General features: G+C 41.1%; 1 protein-coding gene across 6 annotated transcripts in view; it reads right to left on the bottom strand.

Annotated features, from left to right (window-relative positions):
* auts2a (activator of transcription and developmental regulator AUTS2 a) overlaps positions 1-21,319 on the bottom strand; it is a 258,652-nt gene that overhangs the window by 19,810 nt on the left and 217,523 nt on the right. For all 6 annotated transcript variants that reach the window (XM_087807278.1, XM_087807277.1, XM_087807274.1 and 3 more), the window contains one exon: positions 5,297-5,345. In XM_087807278.1, coding sequence (XP_087663404.1) covers positions 5,297-5,345 — 49 coding nt within the window. The remainder of the gene's footprint in view (positions 1-5,296; positions 5,346-21,319) is intronic.

Genomic DNA, 21,319 nt, shown 5'->3' with positions numbered 1-21,319 from the left:
AATAATTACAACTAATTTCCTATTTTCATAAAATAATTTCTTATCTATTTTCCCAAAAATATTCAGGAAATTTGTTTTCGTCCTTTAGTCACCACCATCAGATATTTCATTGTTAACTATGTAAGGTTATATAAGAACTTTTATTTTGCAAAAAATAGAATCATTATTTCGAAATATGGTTGACAGGAAATAGTTCATGGTTTTGTTAAAGTTACAAAGAAAAAAAAGAATTTATAAAGGCATTAATCATTAAAACATGCATTATGTATATCTTAAGTACTCACTACAATGTTACAGTTTTTATACTTTTGAATCCAGATTTAACGAAAGCTCATAAGAGCAGGTTTTCTAAGAATGACAGACTCACGTTTGTGTTAGTGAGGATCCTTTGATGTCTGGAGTGCGGTCCATTTAAATGTTTGTGTTTGAGATGAAGAACTTTCATTTCTGATGGGTTCCAGGCTCTCTGGGTTTTACCACTGGATTTGGATACAGAAGTGTTTACACAGCCCCCCCGCTTCCACCTCAGCTGAAGTAAGTGCATTAAGATGGATGGATTTACCAAGTCTCTAACCGGGAGACACAGGAAGCAAACTCTGAATGACCCGCTTGTGTTCCTGAAAGACTGGGATATCTGCATATCTTCTTGTTAGTATAGAACCGTCATTTAACACTTGATTTACGCTGAATTATCTCGCATGTCACGTGATAACGAATGGGAAAATAAGTGGAAAGAAGCTGCTCATAAAAAGAGGGATTTATAAAGCATCCACGTTGTCATTCTTCCTGTGCCTGTGTAAGCTTGAGTCAGGGGTCGCGGGGCAATTGCCCTCCTCTTTTTCCCATTTGTTAACCTTTGTTTGGCCGAGGAGACACGTCTCTCTCTCGAGAGAGGATGTTGCCCTTCCTTCGGCCTTCGCCGACACATCAGCAGACGAAGAACAAACAGGTTTTAATTGCGGGAATGTCTGGAATCTACGCCGGGGGAATGTTTCAAAAAGATTAATAAGGAGCATTAAAGCGAGAATGTTTTACAGCAGCGGTTAGACAGGAAGGGTGACCTTTATGTGACCTTTCTACCCCTGGAAAGGGAAACCGACACTGTCCTTGACTGCTGCAATTCCTCAGAACGCACAAAAGGCCAACGTCGGTCGGGTCATCTTTCCACGGCACGTCAGGTCGAGTTCCACAAACAGCCGTGATTTCTTGACATACAAACCCCACACAGACGGCAGAGGTCGGCGCGAGGGCAGCGCAGGGGAGCCCGAGACGGTAAACCAACACTGCAGCCACGAGAGGCCGGTCGTGTCTTTGCCAGCCGGCTCAATGAGTTACGGAGCCGCCCGGGTGATTGGTGGCGAGATTGTTGCTCTCTACATCACTTGAGATTAGAGCAGGTGGCGGCCCACCGCCTGAGAGCTCGCACGGCTCTATCAGCGGTCCCGCAGAATGAGATGGAGGGAGAAAAACAAGCCATCAGCGCACTCCCACACACCAGTAATACGCTCACAGGCAATTTGGCTGCCAGCAGAGCCCTCTACGACGATCCGGGGAGCTCTTCAGCTCCGATATCTGCCATGAAAGTTCACCTCCGCTGTTCCCTCTCTGCCATTTTTTTAAACAATGCCATCAGCGCTGCAAATTACACCTTCCACATCGCACATTACTCTCTCCCATGATGACAGGCGCAGTCAAGCCCGACACACTTCACCGGCAGCACTCTTCACGCTGGCACCGGCCCCGGGCCCCGCTGTAGCGCCGCTTCATTTTCACATTAGCAGCAGTAAAGCGTGGTGGAGTCAGTGTTGTGCTCAGGAGGGAGATTCACTGCCGCGTGTCCTCCAATTCACCCGCATGCATTACAGTGTCACACGTCGACGCTGCAGGAGACCATGAAGGCGATCACTCACCATCAGACGCTTCCGTTTCAAAACCCACAACTTGTCAGAGTAGACAGACAACTTTTTATCAATTAACAGATTTTGAAGAAGTTTTTATTGTGAAATAATTAGATTTTCAAGTTTTTTTTTACTTGCACTAATAGAAAAAGGAATCTTTTGTTGCATCAATTGTATGTATTCCATCTGGTTGCGTGAATGTTTTTGTCATTTTTAGTAGACTTAAGTAGGCTGTAGAGTCCTTGTGTCTTCAAATGCCAGATTAACAAAAATTGATTTGATGTTTCTTATATTCTTACTAATTAATAATATACACGATTATGCCAATTTTTAAATGTAACAGTAAGTAGTTCTAACATAAGGTAGCAAAAGATAAAAGCAGTAAATGTATCTAAGTACGATTTTCTCCAGTTTTAAATGTATTCAAAAAGTTTTGATAATAACTATGTGACAAAAATCCATAAACATTATGCTGCCACCAATTACTAACCATCTAAAGCTATTGAAAACAACGTGTTAAAAAGTCACATGACACAACTATAAGCTACAATTTAATTAAAGTCTTTAAAATTTAAAAATGAAAGATAAACACGAATAAACGTGATACAGTATATATTTGAACTTATACTGTACTTTTACATTGATATTTCAACAGAGTAAAATCAAAGGCTATAACAAAACAACACATGTCAACACGTGACATGAACTCAAGTGATCACCTGATTTAAAACATATTGGAATATAATATTAGAAAAAAAACATACTTTGAAAAGTACCCCACACAATGTCAGTCAATTTTGTAACTGTAATTTAACTTTTCACCTGCATTAAAAAAAATAACAAGGTGATAATTGTATAAAGAGTCAAGCATGAAACTATCAAAAAGAGTAAAGCTAAGTATCTCACTAATTTAAGTGTAAGACAGTTAAACTGGTTCCTGGCCTTTTAACTGTGTTTTCAAATGACTCACAGGATACTTCATTCATCGTAGTCCTAGAGTGACATCATAGTCATCACTTCTCTCAGACAAAACTTGAAGCATCAACTGCAGTCCACATCTGAAAAGCCATTGTTGGCTGGTGCTTTCCTCCCGCTGAGCTAAATGAGTCTGGTTAGCCGGCTGTCACCTGCAGCTACACTCGCAGCGATGCTAATTACAGCCAACATTTAATGACTCTTAGTTAATGAAATCCATTCCACGAGAATCCAGCGAGAAGCCGGAGGAGAGAGGCGACGCTGAGCTCCACATTAGACAACTATGCAAGGGGTTGACACCGACAGCCTCGGGGTGAGCGGGGCGAAGCCGACATGAGCACGAGGGGGAAACAACAAAACAGATCAACGTCCCGAAACCGGCTCGCACTCATCAGTGGGATTTTCTCTTTGCAGTGCGCTCGGAGCCACAGGCGAAAAGAAGAACACAAAAAAAAAACACCGGCTTTTGAGGCTGCATGAAAATACACAGTTGTTATTGAGTAGGTGAGAAAGCAGTGAGATTAAAAGATGAGGAGCAAGAAGCGAGCCTTCAAAGAGAGCAGATGTTTGCCCTGGGCTCAGACTAGCTGCAGAGAAACTAAGCCAGCCAGTCATTACTGCACACCGGCAGAGGAATTACAATGTTTCCCTTGAATCTTGGGCTGAGAAATCATTATTCCAGGAACATCATTGAGCACAGAAACGGGTTTTCAACCATGAGTCACACAAGCGTGTGTGAGGAGGCTGTCAATCAGGGTTCTTGTCAATGGATGAATTTTGGATAAATTGGAGAAGCAATTAGACCAAACTTGAAGGCCTCTCTGTGTCAAAGTGGAGGCTGAGGTACACTGGTTTGGTTCTGAGCCGTATGAAGATGAGAAGTTACTGCACAAGGTGTAGCCCTGAGGCAGAACTATGATAACAAGAAAAGTAAAATTTTTGCTCAAATTGAAACATTTTAATCCTTTTTGAAGATTTATTTAATACCCTATATTTAAATAAAATGTATTTAACATTAATATTATAAGAGCGAACCACAATTTAGGCTTTCAAAAATATAACTATATGTCATTAATACACTTTTTAATATCCTTAACAACTACAGTATTTACTATTTTATTCTACATTCCTTTTTGTTGAGGTTTTCCTATGATATTCAGGGTTATAGCATTTCAAACCCTGGTGACTCAGGTTATCTTGTTAGTGAGCTAGCTAGATTTAGATAGATTGCCAAGTTTAAAGCATTAATGATTGTAAACAAGCCTAAATACAGCTACTTTCTAAACGTTATATATATATTTTGTATATTTAATGAATTGTTTAAGTACCTTCTCTGCACAACATTCACTCCACACTTATCAACGGGAAGCTAAACAAAGACAACGCACCTGCTGCTCGACAAACAATGATCTGAATAACAAGCCGCTCTCGCTATTTATTTTACAAATGCCCCAGGATTCTTTTGCATTAGAGAAACTGTTAATCCACAACAACAAAAACTCTCCCGACTCTTTTAATCCCACCACCATGAGCATACCAGTGGTCCTCCTGCACCTGGATCCCCCTGGCAGCGGAGGAGGAGGAGCCGGCGGTGGCCCTAAAAAGAGTTATTTGAATGGAAATGGGGGGCCAAGAAAGTGGACGATCATGATGCCGAGATTTTGTGTACTGTTTCCCCCAGTCGGGTCCTTTCATTGAAGGGGAGAGAGGGCGGATCACTGTTGATTTAGGCTGCACAAAGGGGGCCTTAATCCTTTCAAGGGAACCAAATCAGTCCACAGAGGAGCACTTTTAAAAGGGAACCTCCCTGTCAAGCATGTCCTTTGAGCAGCCCCAATGGACACCACAAATCAAGCCTCAGAGGAATATAAGGGCAGAATGTGGGGAATGTGTTCGAGCGTCCACAAAGAAGAAAGTGTCAGGGAAACGAGTAGGAAAGCGGAGGGGGCAACACGCGGCCATATAGCCCACCATCAGTCGGCCCAGTTGCTGCCACGGCCCTGATGGGGTCGTAACCCGCGGTCCTTCCCTGCCTGGTAACTCCCCCCATTACACAGGAATGTCCTTTCACGCAGAGCACCTCCATTATCCCTGAGCTGGAGAAAATGGATCTGCTTTTAACAGCAAATTAGTGACTTGATAATGAGGTCACATGTGGTGTAAGCACACTGGGGCCATAAACAGATGCCTCTCCGGCCCTCACTCCATCCCTGCAGGAGTCACGCATCCTCCCTGCTGGAAGTGCGGTCCAATTCCTGGTTTGACTTCAACAACACACCAGTGATGCTAAATGATGCGTGGAGCATGTGAAGCATGTGAAGCATGTGAAGCATGCTCTTACACTTGGTACAACAAACATACAACCCAGCCACATTTAAACAATAACGCCTTGCACTGCACAACAATATAAAAATGGATTTTACCTTTAGATGCAGTAGTGCTGAAGAATTTTTCCGAGCCAGCATCAGAGACCTTGAAAACAGAAGAAACATAAAGTCAGTATATCTATTTTACTGTGTCTACTCCGATAGAATGGATATAGTAAAAGGTAAACAGCAATTTTTGCATTCTAGTATTCCTCTCCACAAATGGTTGAAGTCAGAAACAACAGTGTGACGCAGCAGCCCGCTTGATGGCACTGTTGGTTCATGACATTTTCTTTCCGTTCAGCAACACTAGCAAGCTTCTTCGCTTCAGAATAAAATCTGCTCTCATATTTCTGAAATAAGACACATTCATATGCATGTAAATGAAGACAGAACATGGAAGTGTTTTATGAAACAAACTGAGACGCAAATATAAATAAATATAATGTCTATTAAAAGTATATAGTGTTACTTATTGAATTTCCATTTCAATAAATCCACAAAACAAGGATGTCAGTTTAGATATGAGTCTATGGCGGACTTTACGGATGAATAAAAGCAAGATAATACATAAAACCTGTTTTGTCAGAATGTCAACAATGAGACCTTCAGCATCACCAAACACCAAAAAAAACGCGCAGAAATGTTGTCCATACCTGCCATGCGTCAAAGGTTTACCGTGGATTATATTAGATGTTTAATAAACATGGTTTCACATGCTGCTTTCTCCAAAAAATAATCCAAAGATAAAGAAGAAGCGACGTCCACTCCGTGTGGAAGGAGAACAGCCATGCGGAGGGAAGAAGAAGAAGAATCCTTTCCAAGAAAGAATCCACGACCACGCACGGAGCTCCGCGTGGACAAAGACAGACTGTAAAGACTGAGAGGATCCAGGTGGTGTCGAGGATTATTCTCCTGTCGGAAACATCCAACCGGTGCGTTCACAGAAATCCAACAAAGCGCCAGAGAGACGCAGCAAAAAAAAAAAAAACAGTGAAAAAGGGTGAAAAATATCACAGCATATATGTCCACTGTGGGTTCGGCTGCAGAGCTCGCAGAGACGGCTCGGATGTCATCGGCACCGCAGAAGCTGTCCCCGTGCGCTCCCGTGCCGCAGACAGACTGCCATTCATCCAGAGACTGCGCGTCTGAGCGCGGCTGCTGCTGCTCCAAGCGTGGGGTCCACCCACTTCCTGGTTTCCAGGCGGACTCGATCCAACCCCAGTCCTCAAAGGACCTGTGTTATCTTGCTTCCGAACGCGAAAAAAAAGATTGGCGCGGTGGGGCTGTCAAAAATGCGCACAAAGAAAGCGCGCATATTTTGGCGCAGATTTTGACGCAGGTTCGTCTCTCTTGTGCGGACCTGATGTCAGACTAACATGAATCCTCTGCTGCCCAGAGAAGATGTAAAAACAAAAACGCTCCTTTATAAGCAGCGTGTCTCCCTCCAGCCCACAGGCGCTCTTTCCATTTGGATCTACTCCCACTCCACTGGCCTGCAGGGAGGTCAGCCGCTAATATAAAAAGCACTTTAGGTCATTCAGCCTTCAATTGGAGCTGGGAGCTTTCTCCAGGCCCACCCTGTCGGATTCCTGACCCCTCCGGACCAGAACAGTTGAAGTAGTCCGACACCTGCACACCTCAGGCATGGTTTATTGGACACTAAATTATAATTAAAACAATATTCAGAACTTCAAATATACTGAATCTGATATAGCAGGAATATACCAGGACCATTGCTGGTATACTCTCTACATTAATACTTATTTTTAGGCACAGAAATAAGATTGATCAGGGTTAATAACAGTTAAGTATAATAATCATTATTTTGCACATAACATCAGCACTAAATCCTTAATGATTGGTTAATGACTTAAGCTGCCTTTATCTCTGATCTTAAGCCTCGGCTATGAGCCTATAATGGTTTGTGTACACAGCAGTTATTCGACTTTTACTTGCAAAAAACAAAAATGTGAATTGACTCGGGCGCCAAGAACCAACTAATAAAAAAAAACTAGCGTTTCATTTTTAAATTACGGACATATTTTTGTAAATAACCTATTATGTTTTTGCCGTTTTGCATTTTTGAATCAAAGATAGCCAAATAAATGAACCAATGCTAAAGTAGCATTATGTTTAAATTTTAATCCTAATTATTTTAAGTAAAAAGTCATGACTCTTTGGTAAAAATATACATGCTGTATGTGGCAACAGAGCTTCCACAACATTGCAGTTACACTCTTCTGACACTAGGGGAGCCATAAACAACAATTTAAATCCTACATATTCCTGCTTTAAAAATTAAACAGCATAATCACGATAAACAAGAAGTGGATGCAGGTTATTTTAAGCCTGGCATTAAAGAGTTAAAAAAATTAAATTAAATATTCTGAGGACACAACTAGAACATAAATATAAGATTTTCTCCAAGACCTCCTTCATGATGCTCTTTAAATGGTTTTACAAAGTTCTGGCTGCGAGCGGGTGAATCCTGACGCAACACCGGGCGTTCCCGGAAAATCCTCTTAAAAGTGCAAATGCTTTCAAATTGACTAACGAGCATTAACTCGGTGGCGGGGAGGTCAGCGAAGGTACAAAAGGGTGACGCCGCAAAGCTCTCGGTGCCAGCTCAGTTTAAGCATCCACACAGCAGACAACAGAGTTTAGAAGCCAGATTATAATCCGCCGTGCTGTGACAGAGCGAGCGAGGGTCAGTCGGCTGAAACTGACCTCGCCAACATGGAGTCATGGGAAAAAGTACCAGCAGCAAAACGAATCATTTTAGATCAGCGTCAAGGAAGTACTTATTTGTGGGTCAGATACACTCAAAGTTATCGTCCAAGTGGACATAAAACTATCTTGGCGTGAGCTCCAGTGGGTGAGTGGGAGCTGCGGGGCCTCAGACAGCAGCTTGAAAGAAATAAGTCAGTGACAAATTAGATCAAACCTTGGGTTTGTCTGTCAGACTCTATAGGTCCAGCATCTTCTTAATCAAACTATAAATGCTGTAGATCACAACTCAATAAAGAAAAGTGTCCACGCTTGTATGTCGGCATCTTAGCATCTCGCACGTCACTAAATCTGCAGCTGTCAATTATGCTGTCAACACAACTCAAACACAGGAGCCACATAAATGATGCCTCAACAGTCTGATCAGTTGAAACTGTGATTCCATTCATGATTGATGAGTTAGCAAACCGAGATAAGCGCTCAATACTGCGTTTCTATCCTGCACCCGCGAGGATCTCACCTGATGTAAGTCTGTAATCCAATCACAGCAAGAGCCTCAACACTAGTCCATGAAGATGTCAATACTACCAGACAAAACAACTTCCCAGGAACTTACTTTCTGTCAGTGGCAACTACAGAAACAAGTTAAAATGGATGTGTGAACAACTGGAAATTTGTTTTGTTATTTATGTATTCTTAAATAATCTTTTGATGATTTTTTGACATTTCAACCGTTGTCTGAATGTGTCTATTACAGTCATGTAGAAATGATTATCAATTAATTTGTAACTATAGTATGTGTCATGTGACGAATAAAATCATTGAATGTTTACAAAAGGGTGTACAAACAATTTCAAATAAGGCGACATTTGATTATGTTACAACAAGCAAGGTGAAATGTGAACAGCGACATCTTACCAAGAGTTACATCTTACAGAAGTTCCAAATATAAAGCACCTATATCTTCACTCAGTTCAACACAACATTTAGAAATTCGGCCCAGAGACAGAAAAGGAAATAGCTTCGACACTTTGTTTTGTGGTGTTTTCATTGGACTCACAAAAGCTTATGTGAGATATAAGTTTTGTTCTGTGTTAACATTCTCTTGTTGAATAAAACAGTAAATAAAAGAGACTTCGTCGTAGCTATTGAGTTACGAACTTGAGTGATTTTTATGAAAAAACACAGAGAATGTCTGGATATCATCTCTTAAATTAAACTCTTATGAACTATTTTCTTATTATCATTATATTTGTACAAATAAATGTAGCTTTAATTGTACCAACTTGTGTAGTACTGTTTTGAAGTACACCATTGAAGGACATTTAGGGGGACATATACTTAAGAGTCTAATATTTGTTTTACTTCCTGTGGGCTAAACTTCTTTTTTGCCTTCCTTGTTCATTATTGTCAATACTTATTTCCCAGTGCAGTAAATCAGAGCGCAAATTAAGTCTTTATTGTGTTGTTCTTGGGCGGATGCATAATTGTGTAGCACTTATTGACTGCTTCACTACAAAGTGTGCTACACAAATCAACTTAACTCACTTGGAGGAAATAACAGTCGAGACATTTTTCTTTTGCTTTCTCGTGTTGCTTAGATGAAGTCATTGTTCTTGTTTTGGAGGCTGAGGAAAACATCTTTGATAAGCGCGATCATTCTTCTAAGAAGCAGTAGAGCTTGAAGAGAAGCAATAAATCACTACAAGTGATTACATCATCAAGCTCAGGGACGTCAAGAGCTTATCTTGGTATGGTTTCAATTGCATGACACGGCTGGCTTGAAGGTACATATTTATACCACCGCCAGAAAATGGCTGCCAGGCTGTGGCGGAGCAGCTCTGCAGAACTGCTGTTCCTCATTTTAAATGGTTATTATAAGATTTGGAAAAGAACCGCAAGTCTTTGATTACAGCACAACAGCCTTTTCACGTTTTATTATTTCTAGAAGTGAGAGAGACGAGAACGCACAATGGAACATGAGCGGCGCACAGTTTCACATGGATAAAAACATCATGTGTTCGAGAGGATAAAGCTCTGAGATCAAACACGCCGTCTGGATGTACGCTGCGCTTCTCAGTAATTGCTGTCTGGGCACGTAATTCTGTCTATAGACCATCAGCTTCACACTGACATTTTGTCATCTTTTATTCCTTTTTTTGGACGCTGATTCGGCACTTCAAAGGAACCAGATGGAAGTTTTCTTCCCCTGGAAACACAAGCAGGGTTTAATTTTACAGGAACTCTCTCCTAGATTACAATCACGAGGGACAGGCTCGACTGTATGAGCCTTCCTGCCATTACGCCAAATCTCGCCTCGTTCTCATTATCATTGATAAATGAAACACGAGTGCCGTCCATGCAATATGTTAAAAGCTCTTATTATGTCTGCGCTTTGACTGGGGGCTTCGCCTGCACTTGGACGTGGAGGGCAGGAAATGGAAAGTGAACCATTTCAATGACGCTGAACAGAGTTCCATCTCATGTGAGCAGCAGTTATTTCAGGTGCTACTTCAGACCATTTCACCTCCTGATGACACCGATGAAGGATCAAATAACCTCCGAGCTCTACTGAAGATGATAGTAGTCACAGCATAGACCATGAACGAATTCTGTTAAGGCTGTATTTTAGGAGATAATAACAGTAAGTGACAACCCTCTAATTCAGTCAAACTGTAAATGTTTAAATTGATGGAGGAACAAAAAAAAACCTCTTTAGAAAACAATATGTGATCTATGTAAATCAATGTAGTCTAATGTTAGCATAAAGGATTTCTTTGTTCCTTGTCAAAATATATAAACTGTGTTCTATGACTGACTCGTGAACTCATCACTGAAACAGAGATTCTCTCTCGCACGCATAAATATACATCCACTTTCTTCACTTATTCATCCGAGAAGACTGTTTTGGGTTTGTGGGATTTCACAAAAGAGTTGATGAGGTTTCATGAAACAGTTTATGAGGTTTTGTAAAATAGTTGATGAGGTTTCGTGAAACAATTTATGAGGTTTCGTGAAACAGTGGATGAAGTTTCATTATAAAGTTGTGAGGTATCATCCAATAGTTGATGAGGTTTTGTGAAACAGTTGATGAGGTTTCACGAAACAGTTGATCAGTTTCATTATTAAGTTTATGATGTATCATGCAAAAGTTGCCAGTAGATGTTGCTGTGTTCTATAACTCTTGGCTCAGAAGTACAATAAAAAGTTCTTACGGGCCAACACACTAGTAAGCGCAATGTGGCCTTGGGACTTTACACATGGATAAAATGTTATTTTTAATTACTGTTAACTGTCATTTGAGGTCTTTTTTAAAAAGGACAAAATGTTGCAACAACAACATAAAAGACAGTGTTCTGTATGTAAGTCATCCACTTTTGATGACATTGGAAATCTAATTTAATTTGTTTAATGGGTTCGAAAACGCATGGCCTTCTATTATTGTAATTCTAACCAATTACATATCTTCTTGAAGCTTGCTGCTCTTTTGATATTGTGTAATTGCAAATACATAGCCCACATTCCATAAGCTTACCAAGGTCAATGGGAAGACAACCAATGTAATTTAAGGCTGAATAAAGGTTGAGGGCGGATGGTCAAAATTATTTAAAGGGAACTAATGTGTTGATTTTAGTGCCTCTTGAATTTATTAACTCTTGGGATTGTCTATTTTAGAATATTGTAAATATTATACAGCACTATGTGTCTGTTTGTACAAAATCCTTTGTTAACGATAAGCACACCCACTCCGCTGTGATTGGTCAAACATTGATGGACTTGAGGGACTTGCTGTGTAATCCACTCTCGTAACCTCTCGTTTGCAGAGATTGAACAGACGGGCTCAACGTTATGAAGAAATAACTTCAAAACGTGGTCTTGATGAGGGACTGACAGCATCTTGGAGAGAAACACTTATTATGAAACACGTGAGTGAGTCAGGATAGTTGTGGTTCACATTTGTTGCTGTAGAAACCCGAGATGGGAACGTTTCAATTTTTATGGAATGTCGCAGGACAGAGTCTATTATATTCTGACGACTGACAAAATGTGACGGTCAAACTACTCATTAACTGTGTGCGTACTACATATTTAGGAAAAACAGGATTATCCCACAACATCCTCCCAACGCTGCACAGAAATGGAAATGACTTTGTTATTTGAATATTCCCTATAACAAGATGAACGTGAACGTACACTATATAAGCTTTCCGCTCTATTTCTTATCCTCACAGTCATTCCATTCCACCTTATCTCCCAACGCCTGCTCAGGGTTGTCAATGACGAATAGCTCTAATCTGTACTCCTCCCGACAAGCAGCACTGACAGGCCCTTTCTTCTCAATTCCTCAGACAGGAAGCCAGACATAAATTAATGTGTCACTCATTGCCATTATTAATGTGGGAGGGATACACAGCAGCACTTGCAAACACACACACACACTTTAATACAGGCACATCATTAAAAAAAAACTAAAGTGGGACACAATCTCTTGCCAAAATAGGAGAAAAAAAAACCTTTGGAAAAAACGAGTGTATTGTCTACATCAATGCACTGGCAGAGGATATGAGAGATTAAGAGTTGGCTTTGTCATGCATTTCTAAACAAATGTACATAAACAGCGTTCGGAACATGATTGGCATTCTGGGAATGGTTTGGTAGATTGATGGACACGGATGAAAATGTATCCGATATCAGAGGATGATTCCTCTAAAAGCAAATCCTTTGTGTTCGACTAAAGCTCGCTGAGAGCAGAGATATGAAACTCAACTCGTATGTCAGCCGAGGAAGCGGTGAAATAGTATTCCGGTTGTTAAAAGCCTGTAGAGACTATGTTATCTGCTTATCTGCTGGCGGTCTTTGAAAGCCAGCCAGAGCTGTGTGAGTTCAAGATAAATGGCCTGATCAATGGCAGACATTATCTGGATCTAGTAGGCAATAATCAGATCCAGTTGACATTGTGGGCACAGAAAGAACCAGGATGTCAGCAAGAGTAAACCTGATTCGCGGGTCATCATTGTAATGCTGCTGCCACAGGAGTGGCTTCGGAAAAGAATACAGACAAGAAAATTGGTTTAACCTTCCTTAAATGGTTTGCCTGCACTCCCCCACCCTTTACGCGCACTCTCCCAAATCGCTGGAGAAATGGAAGAACCCTTTGCCAAAATTACAGACATCGACTTGGAATGCGGGCTGTGGGCTGCGACGTCGGAGATAATTTCAGAGCGGTCAATCAACTCTGGCCCTCGCGAGCAGAAAGCGGCGTGCAAATTGTCCACCTCAAATTACATGTGATCCACGTCAGACGTGATTTATCAACAACATATTCATTTGGGTGACAGTATAATGACCGATTCCCAGATGCGAGGCAAATTACTCTCTTGTCCGCCACGATGTCGTCCACAATGCCCCAGTCACTCCATGTTTACGTTGTAATCCCAGAGTGAATTATCACCATCATAATATTTACTACTAACTAACACTGCTGAGCTGCTCATTCCCACTTATATAAGGATTTCCAGACCATTGTTTGCCATATATTTGTTCTATCCAAACCTGTTTTACTATGTTCAATATCATAGATGGGGCGCCATTGCATCACAGCAATAAGGTTGCCGGTTTGCTTTCAGGTAGGGAGGAAGCTGAATTTTGGCCTTCAGTGTGAGGTTTGTATGTGCCCCCCTTTGTTGGGTGGATTTACTCCAGGCACTCCGGTTTCCTCCTACCAAAAACATACAGAGGTAGATTTGGGAACTTGTCTGTAGGTATGAGTGTGTGTGTGTGGATGTTTTTATGTTTTTGTGTGCCCTGCGACAGACTGGCGTCCTGTCCAGGGTGTCCCCTGCCTCTCACCCGAAAGAAAGATAGACTAGACAAGAGTCAAATCCAAACGCACTAATTGGGAAAGTAGTCTGGAATTCATAAGCCAGTCGAAACCAAGCAAGAAAGATGGTGAAGCCTGAGTTTGGGCACGACAACAGTGAAAATTCCTAACCTACTGGATCCAGATGGTATTCCGGAACACTGCTAAAATTGACTCATCTGCTCCCTGATTTGCTATCAACATTCCTGAAAATCTGATTAAAGTTATTTCAGGAAATCATTTCAAGAGAAACATCTTTTAACTTCACGAATAAAAAACCTTAACCATTAAACAAGAGTTTTTTTTACAGGTGGGAGGAAAGCGGAGCACAAACACAGATAGACACATAACCTAGCGTTAACTGTGGAGCTTCATATTAGGAATGTCATCAAGTCAATTTCCAGAAAGAAAGAAATGATTTGAAGCTTTTACAAACTGACTGCAGTTTCTAATTCACATTTCAGACCTTATCTGATGAGAGTAACTCCCTGCATGGCAAACGCGCCGATTTAATTCCTCCAGCTAATCTGCATGTCTTTATATTTCCAGAGACCCGGCAGACGTCTACCACGACAGAATGGTGGTGTTAGAACCCCCCCATGAGGCCCAGACTTAATACTAACCGAGAGCAACTGTGCCGGCAGGGATAATATTTTTCCTTTTTGTTTCTTTTCACGCGGCGGCGCGGAGGGGAGAAAAGAGACGAGGGGAGTCGGGAGATAAAGGAAGAGAAGCTGACGAAGAAAACAGAACAGGAGGAAACAAGAGGGAGCGTCGAGACGGAGAAGCAGCCAAACAGGGAGGTAGCAGGGAGGATAGGCGGGGAGAAAAACAGCCTGCTGGGTCTCCCTAAAAGGAAAGACTACAGGAAAGCACTGAGGAAATCAGTTGTATTAAAACCTGTCTGACCCTTCGCAGACCCCCCCGAGCAATCCACGCTGCTGGAGCAGTACGCTCAGAAGGATTAGGCCTCTGGAACGCTTTGTCAAGACCATTCTGTCAGGCATCATAAGAGACAGTCCTAGTCATCCCCCTCTCCCCCCCGCACCCCCATCACTCCTCTCAAACAAGCTCTCCGAGGCTCTCAGTGCACTCAGCAGCTTCAGAGTGGGGGTCTGATGATAGGCTCTCAAGGGGGACAAAACAAGAGCCACGGACATCAAAAGCCAGCAGGGTGACAGACAGCAGGGAGGTCCCTGTCTTCCATTTTTTAACATTCCATTTTAATCTGCCTCTTTTCTGGCTCACATGCTGGTCATTGAAGGGGCTTCTCTTTGACTAAATAAGATTGTTTTTTTTTCCACTGTGTAATCTTTGCTGGGGGCTGTGAGAGCTCCACAAAGGAGGAGCTTGAACCTCTGGGTTTGTCACAAGAACAGCCATGTTTGAAGAAAGCCCAGCCGAATAACCCCAGAGTTTCTTCAACTTCTTTGAGCTCAGCAGTTGCTCTGTGGGTCGGTGCTCTCTCTTGAAGAGTTAAAAGACTGCTTCTTTTCACCAGAGAACCTCAAAATAATCTTTTCTTCTTCACGCGGAGCGAGGGGTGTGAGCTGGGGGGATCTAGCACTGATCCTGGGTAGTGTTGAAGTCGGATTAATGTAAAATCAAACTCTCAAGGGAATTAACAATTCCCGTTCACAGGGCGGGAACCGCTGAAGAGCCATGACTGGGACGGCATGTCAATGTTGCAACACAGACCGAATGATGAGTTACCTTGGAGCAGGTGAACATCATAGTCATCATCCAACAACAGTCTGGTTTCTATAATCATTGACGTTCGCTAAGTCTTTGAGCAAGTTTTTAATGGCTGAGAGAGTCAGACCTGGGACATTTTGGGTTGGTCGATTTTTGTCGGTGATGGTCTGCAATTCTTTGCAAGGTGTAATATTAGCATCCTATCTTATTTTGAAATATACTCCTATCTACTTCCTGTGCTCTACACACAGCTGAAGATCAAAGGTTTGTGAATCCGGAACAATGTCATCCATCTGTACCTTCTTTTTTTGGCTTCTAGTCGCACAAAGTGACCTGTATATAGGGGTAGTACAGGCCGAAGCCGGGGGCCATGAAAGTAGTGCGGGGGGTTTGTTGACAAGCATGGGAGGCCTCTTCTTTGAAGCGCTGTATGCATAAATATTTCATGACCCCTTCATCTCCAGCCTCTTTAATCACATTTACTCTTCTGGCTTGTGCCTTTCATTAACGTCAATCTAATGTCCCGATCTTGCACATACTTCAAACCTTCTGGAGATTTGGACATATCGTCAAGAAGATCTCATTAAACGCTGGTAACAATTCCAACAATTACAGATAAGCACAAGTGTGTCGAAGCCCCAACATGATGTGTACGATGATTAGAACGCGGTGTTATCATCGGGGCTGACAATCATCGCGACAACTTCTCCAGATCAGAGGATGATCGCCCACAACAAACACTGTTGACTGACCTGAGGGTTCTTCTCAGGTTTTGGGAGATGTTCATCTGACAAGGCGTCATAGCTTTCTGGGCGAATGCCCCAATAGTTCAACGCTGGATTTTGCAGGTGAATCAACATCACACAATATATTGATGCTGCATGAGCCAGAATAACATTGTTAGTCATCATTTTATTTGCTTTGTTACATTGCCTTTTTTATTTCATTACTTTGTAACGTTTTAATTTTGTTACTTTACCATTTTATTATTTTGTAGCTTTGGAATTTTGTAAAATTGAAATTGAGTTATTTTACAATTTATTGATTTTTGTAATTATGCAACTTTATGAAAGAGTTAAACATTTCGCAACTTTAACATTTTGTAGCCTTGTTGTGAAGAATATATTAAAGAATATAAAGAATTAAATTAAAGAATATATTTCTGTATATTATTCTTGCCTTACAACGGTATACAGATGGATTAATTAAAAGCACTCCTGACTCCTCTCAGGATGGAGGCTAACCCGGTTATCAGATCAGCAGCTTCTGAGTGTTTCCAAACATGAGGCCACAGTGGAGGTCAGTAGATTTCCACGCGGGCGTGTGTGGACACGGTGCAGGGCAGCGGTCCACAAATGAGGGTTGGTGATCAGGAAATAAGGCTGTGTTTGTCTTCTGGTAATAGAGATGTCTTTGAGAGTCCACCTCATCTGCCTCGGGATACATTCCAAGCTTCCCTCCACAAACTCGGCGCCGCCATAAGGCTTTAAGGACCTAAATGTGCACTTTGTGTGGCGGCGGGCCTGAGAGCAGCACCTTCAACATGGACCAGACTCACACTTGGAGAGTGTTCTCCGTGGGGGCTACCCTGTGACAGGATCTAGTTTGTGCTCATATTATTGTTTTTTTCCAACTTAAGTCAGCCTAATAGGCTGAGTTTGTGTGAAAATACAGGCTCAGATCTTGTGTGATGGAGACACATTAAGTGCCATTAATTCTCAAGGCCACCTAGTAAAGCGGCGGTGCTAAGCCCCACTGTAGTGCCCGACTCAGCCTGGGCTTACCACGCAGAGTTTACCAACATCGGGCTTCTACCAGATGATCCGGGCGCACACTCAACACACGCATGTAAAAACACAGACACAGTCTTAAAGAGGATTTGCCTTGGCAGCGTGAACAGGCTGCTAGTACAGGGAGAGCTGCAACAATTTGACCCCATTCCATGCAACAAGATGAAAATAGAAACGCACCACACACATACACACTTAGAACTCTCCTGAGCAACTATGAAAAACAAAAAGTGTTGCTTTTACTGTTCATGAAGAACATGTATTCAAGATGCTATTGTTGCTATTAGGCTGGGTAACTCTGAGTGTGGGGGTTATATCTCAGTCGACAATAAATAATGAAAGTTACATTTTGTTTGTTAAAGTCAAGGCAGAACAATATCTAGATTTTCCTGAGACAGTGATAGGATGAAAACAATGCACTACTTACTATATACTATATTACGTTAGCACTTTCTCAATGTACCAAGAAAAGGCAGGAGGTCATTTTGAAATGTTACTGGTTTAGAAATATTTGTTAAGAATGACAGGAGCTAGCATTGCTATCAACAGGCCCAGCTAGCAAGTATAACAGTCAGTTCAATATCTCTTTTGATTTTAACTGTTTGGGAACTTGACTCCGGCAAAAAATTTGATGTCTGTAATGTCACCTTAGGAAACAGTGTTTTTGTAGCAGCCAGATAAGGCAGGCATTATAGAAGGCATTTCAAGGGGGGAATTGTTATAATAAAATCATTTAATCAAAAAATGCTGGAGAATTCAATGAGAATGTTGATTCAATAAAACAGCCCTAAATCAATTTTCAAGCATGGGTAAACTGTCAATGTCTTTATAAAGATGATAAATCCCAGGTGGCTGCAGCAGAAGACCGGGTTCACACGGTCTGGTTCTATTTGAGGTTTCTGCCTCAGAAGGCAGTTTTCCTCGCCATTGTTGCTCCTGTGATTTGCCGGGACCTGTTTTCCTTTACCCTTTTCTTTTTACCTTACCTACATTTGTCAAATGTTTAAACTGTGTCAAAGTCTGTACTGGTTGTCATGCATTTATAAGAATACATCACACTGAATTATGAGTTTAATCAATTTAGTTTAAACAACAGAATGAATTGCTTCTGGAACTTTTAAAGTAGATATTCTGCTTTGATTCACCTTAACTTTAATTTCAGGAAGCTAACATCCTCAGTTTGTGTCTGAAAGCCTTGGTTCTGCTAGACTTTCTTTCAAAGTCAGCCTTGTTTTTCCCTTTCAATCAAATCTGTAGACATTTACTTACAAATCGAAAACACTCAACAGCAGATTTACAACCTTGAATTTATGGGTTTGAAACAAAAGAAAGAAAATAAATTTTACGACAATATTTACCCGCCATAAAACGTACTGCTTTTGTTTTACAAGTGACTCACAAGAGTCATTTTAACATCTTAAAACAGAGAATAAGTTGTTAAATGGTTGGTTCTGTTGATAAAGGTTAAGATTAACTGAAAAGTTCACAGATCCAAATACACCTGCAACTCCCAGAACTACCACACATGGATTAATGCTGCTGCACACATGAATGCATGCACACACACAAACACTGTCTGCTGCTGATATGCATGCATCTACAGACAGACTCACAATGATTCACTCGAGTGTGTTGTGCTCTCCAGACCCCTGAGGTGACACACGAGTAAAAACAACATATTGGTTTCAACACTTTCTTCGCTGTGATCGTTCTTTGTTCCTCCAGGCAAAGGAGAAGAACAGCTCTGGATCTGATTTAGTCAGCATTTTGCTGATGCATTTTTCAGGAGTTACTTCCAAAAAACATCATGTTCCTGGACATTAAAAAGCAATTTGGCACTCCCAGGATTAAGAGTGCATGTTAGAGTGAAGGTTACACTTGGTGTGGACATTAAAAATTGAGCGACTCCTTAGATTAACCAGGTTGAAAGCTGCACTGAGCATTTAGACAGACCAAATGGAATCTTTCAGCATTACTAATTCATCCACGTTTGAGATGTCTTTACTGTTGAACACACACATTAACTGTCTCGTCGACGAGCGCCGCTGACTTTAAAGTGAGAACACCATCTGCACTGATTGTTAAATATAACCTTCTCCTCTTTTTACACTTTCACTGCTGCTAAGATGTGAATCTTTGGTAGATGAGCAGTGAACTGTCCTTCAACCCAGAGTCTATAAATCCACATCCGGCACCGAGGGTACTTTTATCTGAGCATAGCAGAGAAGCACTCCTATTTCAATATGAAAAGATTTATTTCCTGACTGATTGAAGCAAAGACAGGTGAAGTCATAGCTTATCAAAGATGAACGAGGAAGCTGCCGACCAGTGGAGAGAGAGAAAGAGAGAGAGAGAGAGAGAGACTGGCTAGAACTCCAATTTGTGTCCATGAAGCGAGAGCGGGAGACTGGAGCAGATATAATGAGCTTCATACATTCATTTTGTGGTAATGATGGATGCTAATGATGTCCATAATTGCTGCTTTTAAATGGCGACAATTACAATTCCTTTACAAATTTATATTCTCAGGCAATCTGGGTAATTATTGTCTGGATGATTAAAAGGTCTTTTGAAAGCCCAAACAGACAAATACGGCCATTTAACATGAGACAAATTATCAACGATGGTAAGCATGCATTAAACATTAACCCTAATAAATGTTTTAAATGTGTAGTAGTTACAAACTCCTTGTTATTGGATAGTTCAGCAACATTCTTACAAATGCCAGCTACTTTCTACTTAATAAAACAAGATATTTTGGTACATGAAGCCACTAAATAATAACGATAAGACTGTACAAGACACAATAGAAAACATGTGTGAAATAGAGAAAGTGTTGCTGCTTTTGAATGAAATAACAATACTGATCAAGGAAAAAAAATGGTTTATCTTTTTTAATTAATGCAAAGTTATTACAGAACTCACTGCAGCCATGTGAGCACAAATACACATGCACAGTTTGCAACAACAATTTTGTCAGACATAATCAGGGTGCATACATAAGTTAAAAAAAGAGAAAGCTGTAGCGAATCTTAAAATTGTTTATATTGACTGTGTACTTCTGGAAAAAATTTCAAAGTCATGTTTTTATTTTAATTGATAATTGCCCCCAGTCCATCCTCCAGCTGGTGCGAAGCATAAATTACTGACAAAAACTTTGCTACTCAGATGAGTTCCAAAACTTCTGGGTCATTGTTTTAGCCGTCCAGCTGTGGAAACAATTTGAAATCGACTTTGTTGACTTAAACAGATGACTGCACAATCTTAAGCACATGCTTTAAAGATTACATTCATGGTTAAAAGAAAATCTCAATAAAAAAATGTTAAGATTTAATATCCAATTTTACTCCCTTCATCCGGCACGGGGAAATGATTTGGGCCAGACTGTCACATGGACCACATTACAGCCAAAAGTCTGACAATGCAATCAAGTATCTTTGAAGCTTGATGGTTCTCAAGCGCCGGCCGTGATGAGAGGAAAATGAAACCGTTCGCCTTGTTCTGACAAATAGTCTGATGAGAGAGACGGAGAAAGTAGATTGAAAATGAACTCATCCATCTTCGCCCTTGAGCCAAATCCAACTGAAGAGGACAAAACAGTTCTGTTGGACTCATTAAACTACCTGTCAGAGTGTGTCGATCGAGTACCACTCTAGCTCAAGAGACTCAGCTTTTTGTCCTTTTACTTCTTGTACTGCTATCTCTGAAACCAGAACTCAAGCTGAGATTGACAGACTGCAAAGCTGGAGGTATTTATATTAATAGAACCCAGAACTCACCAAAATCCGTCGCGGTACCGAGTTACTTTGCTGCTAAATTAGGATTGACTTCTACTTTATCTGCGTCAAATTGTGGAAACTATGTTGATGGATTGGTTAAGGTTAGTACTGAAGGATCATATCTCGATATTTCTACCAGATATATGGATATAGAAACGTTACAACTGAAGTAAAAAACAAACATTGTCATAAGCTTAAAAATAGATTAAGTAGTTTTAGTCTGTAT

This window comes from Callionymus lyra, chromosome 14, assembly GCF_982586985.1.
Source record: "Callionymus lyra chromosome 14, fCalLyr1.hap1.1, whole genome shotgun sequence".
Lineage (NCBI taxonomy): Eukaryota > Metazoa > Chordata > Actinopteri > Syngnathiformes > Callionymidae > Callionymus > Callionymus lyra.
The sequence above is the reverse complement of the archived record's forward strand: the minus strand, read 5'-3'. Positions and strand labels throughout refer to the sequence as shown.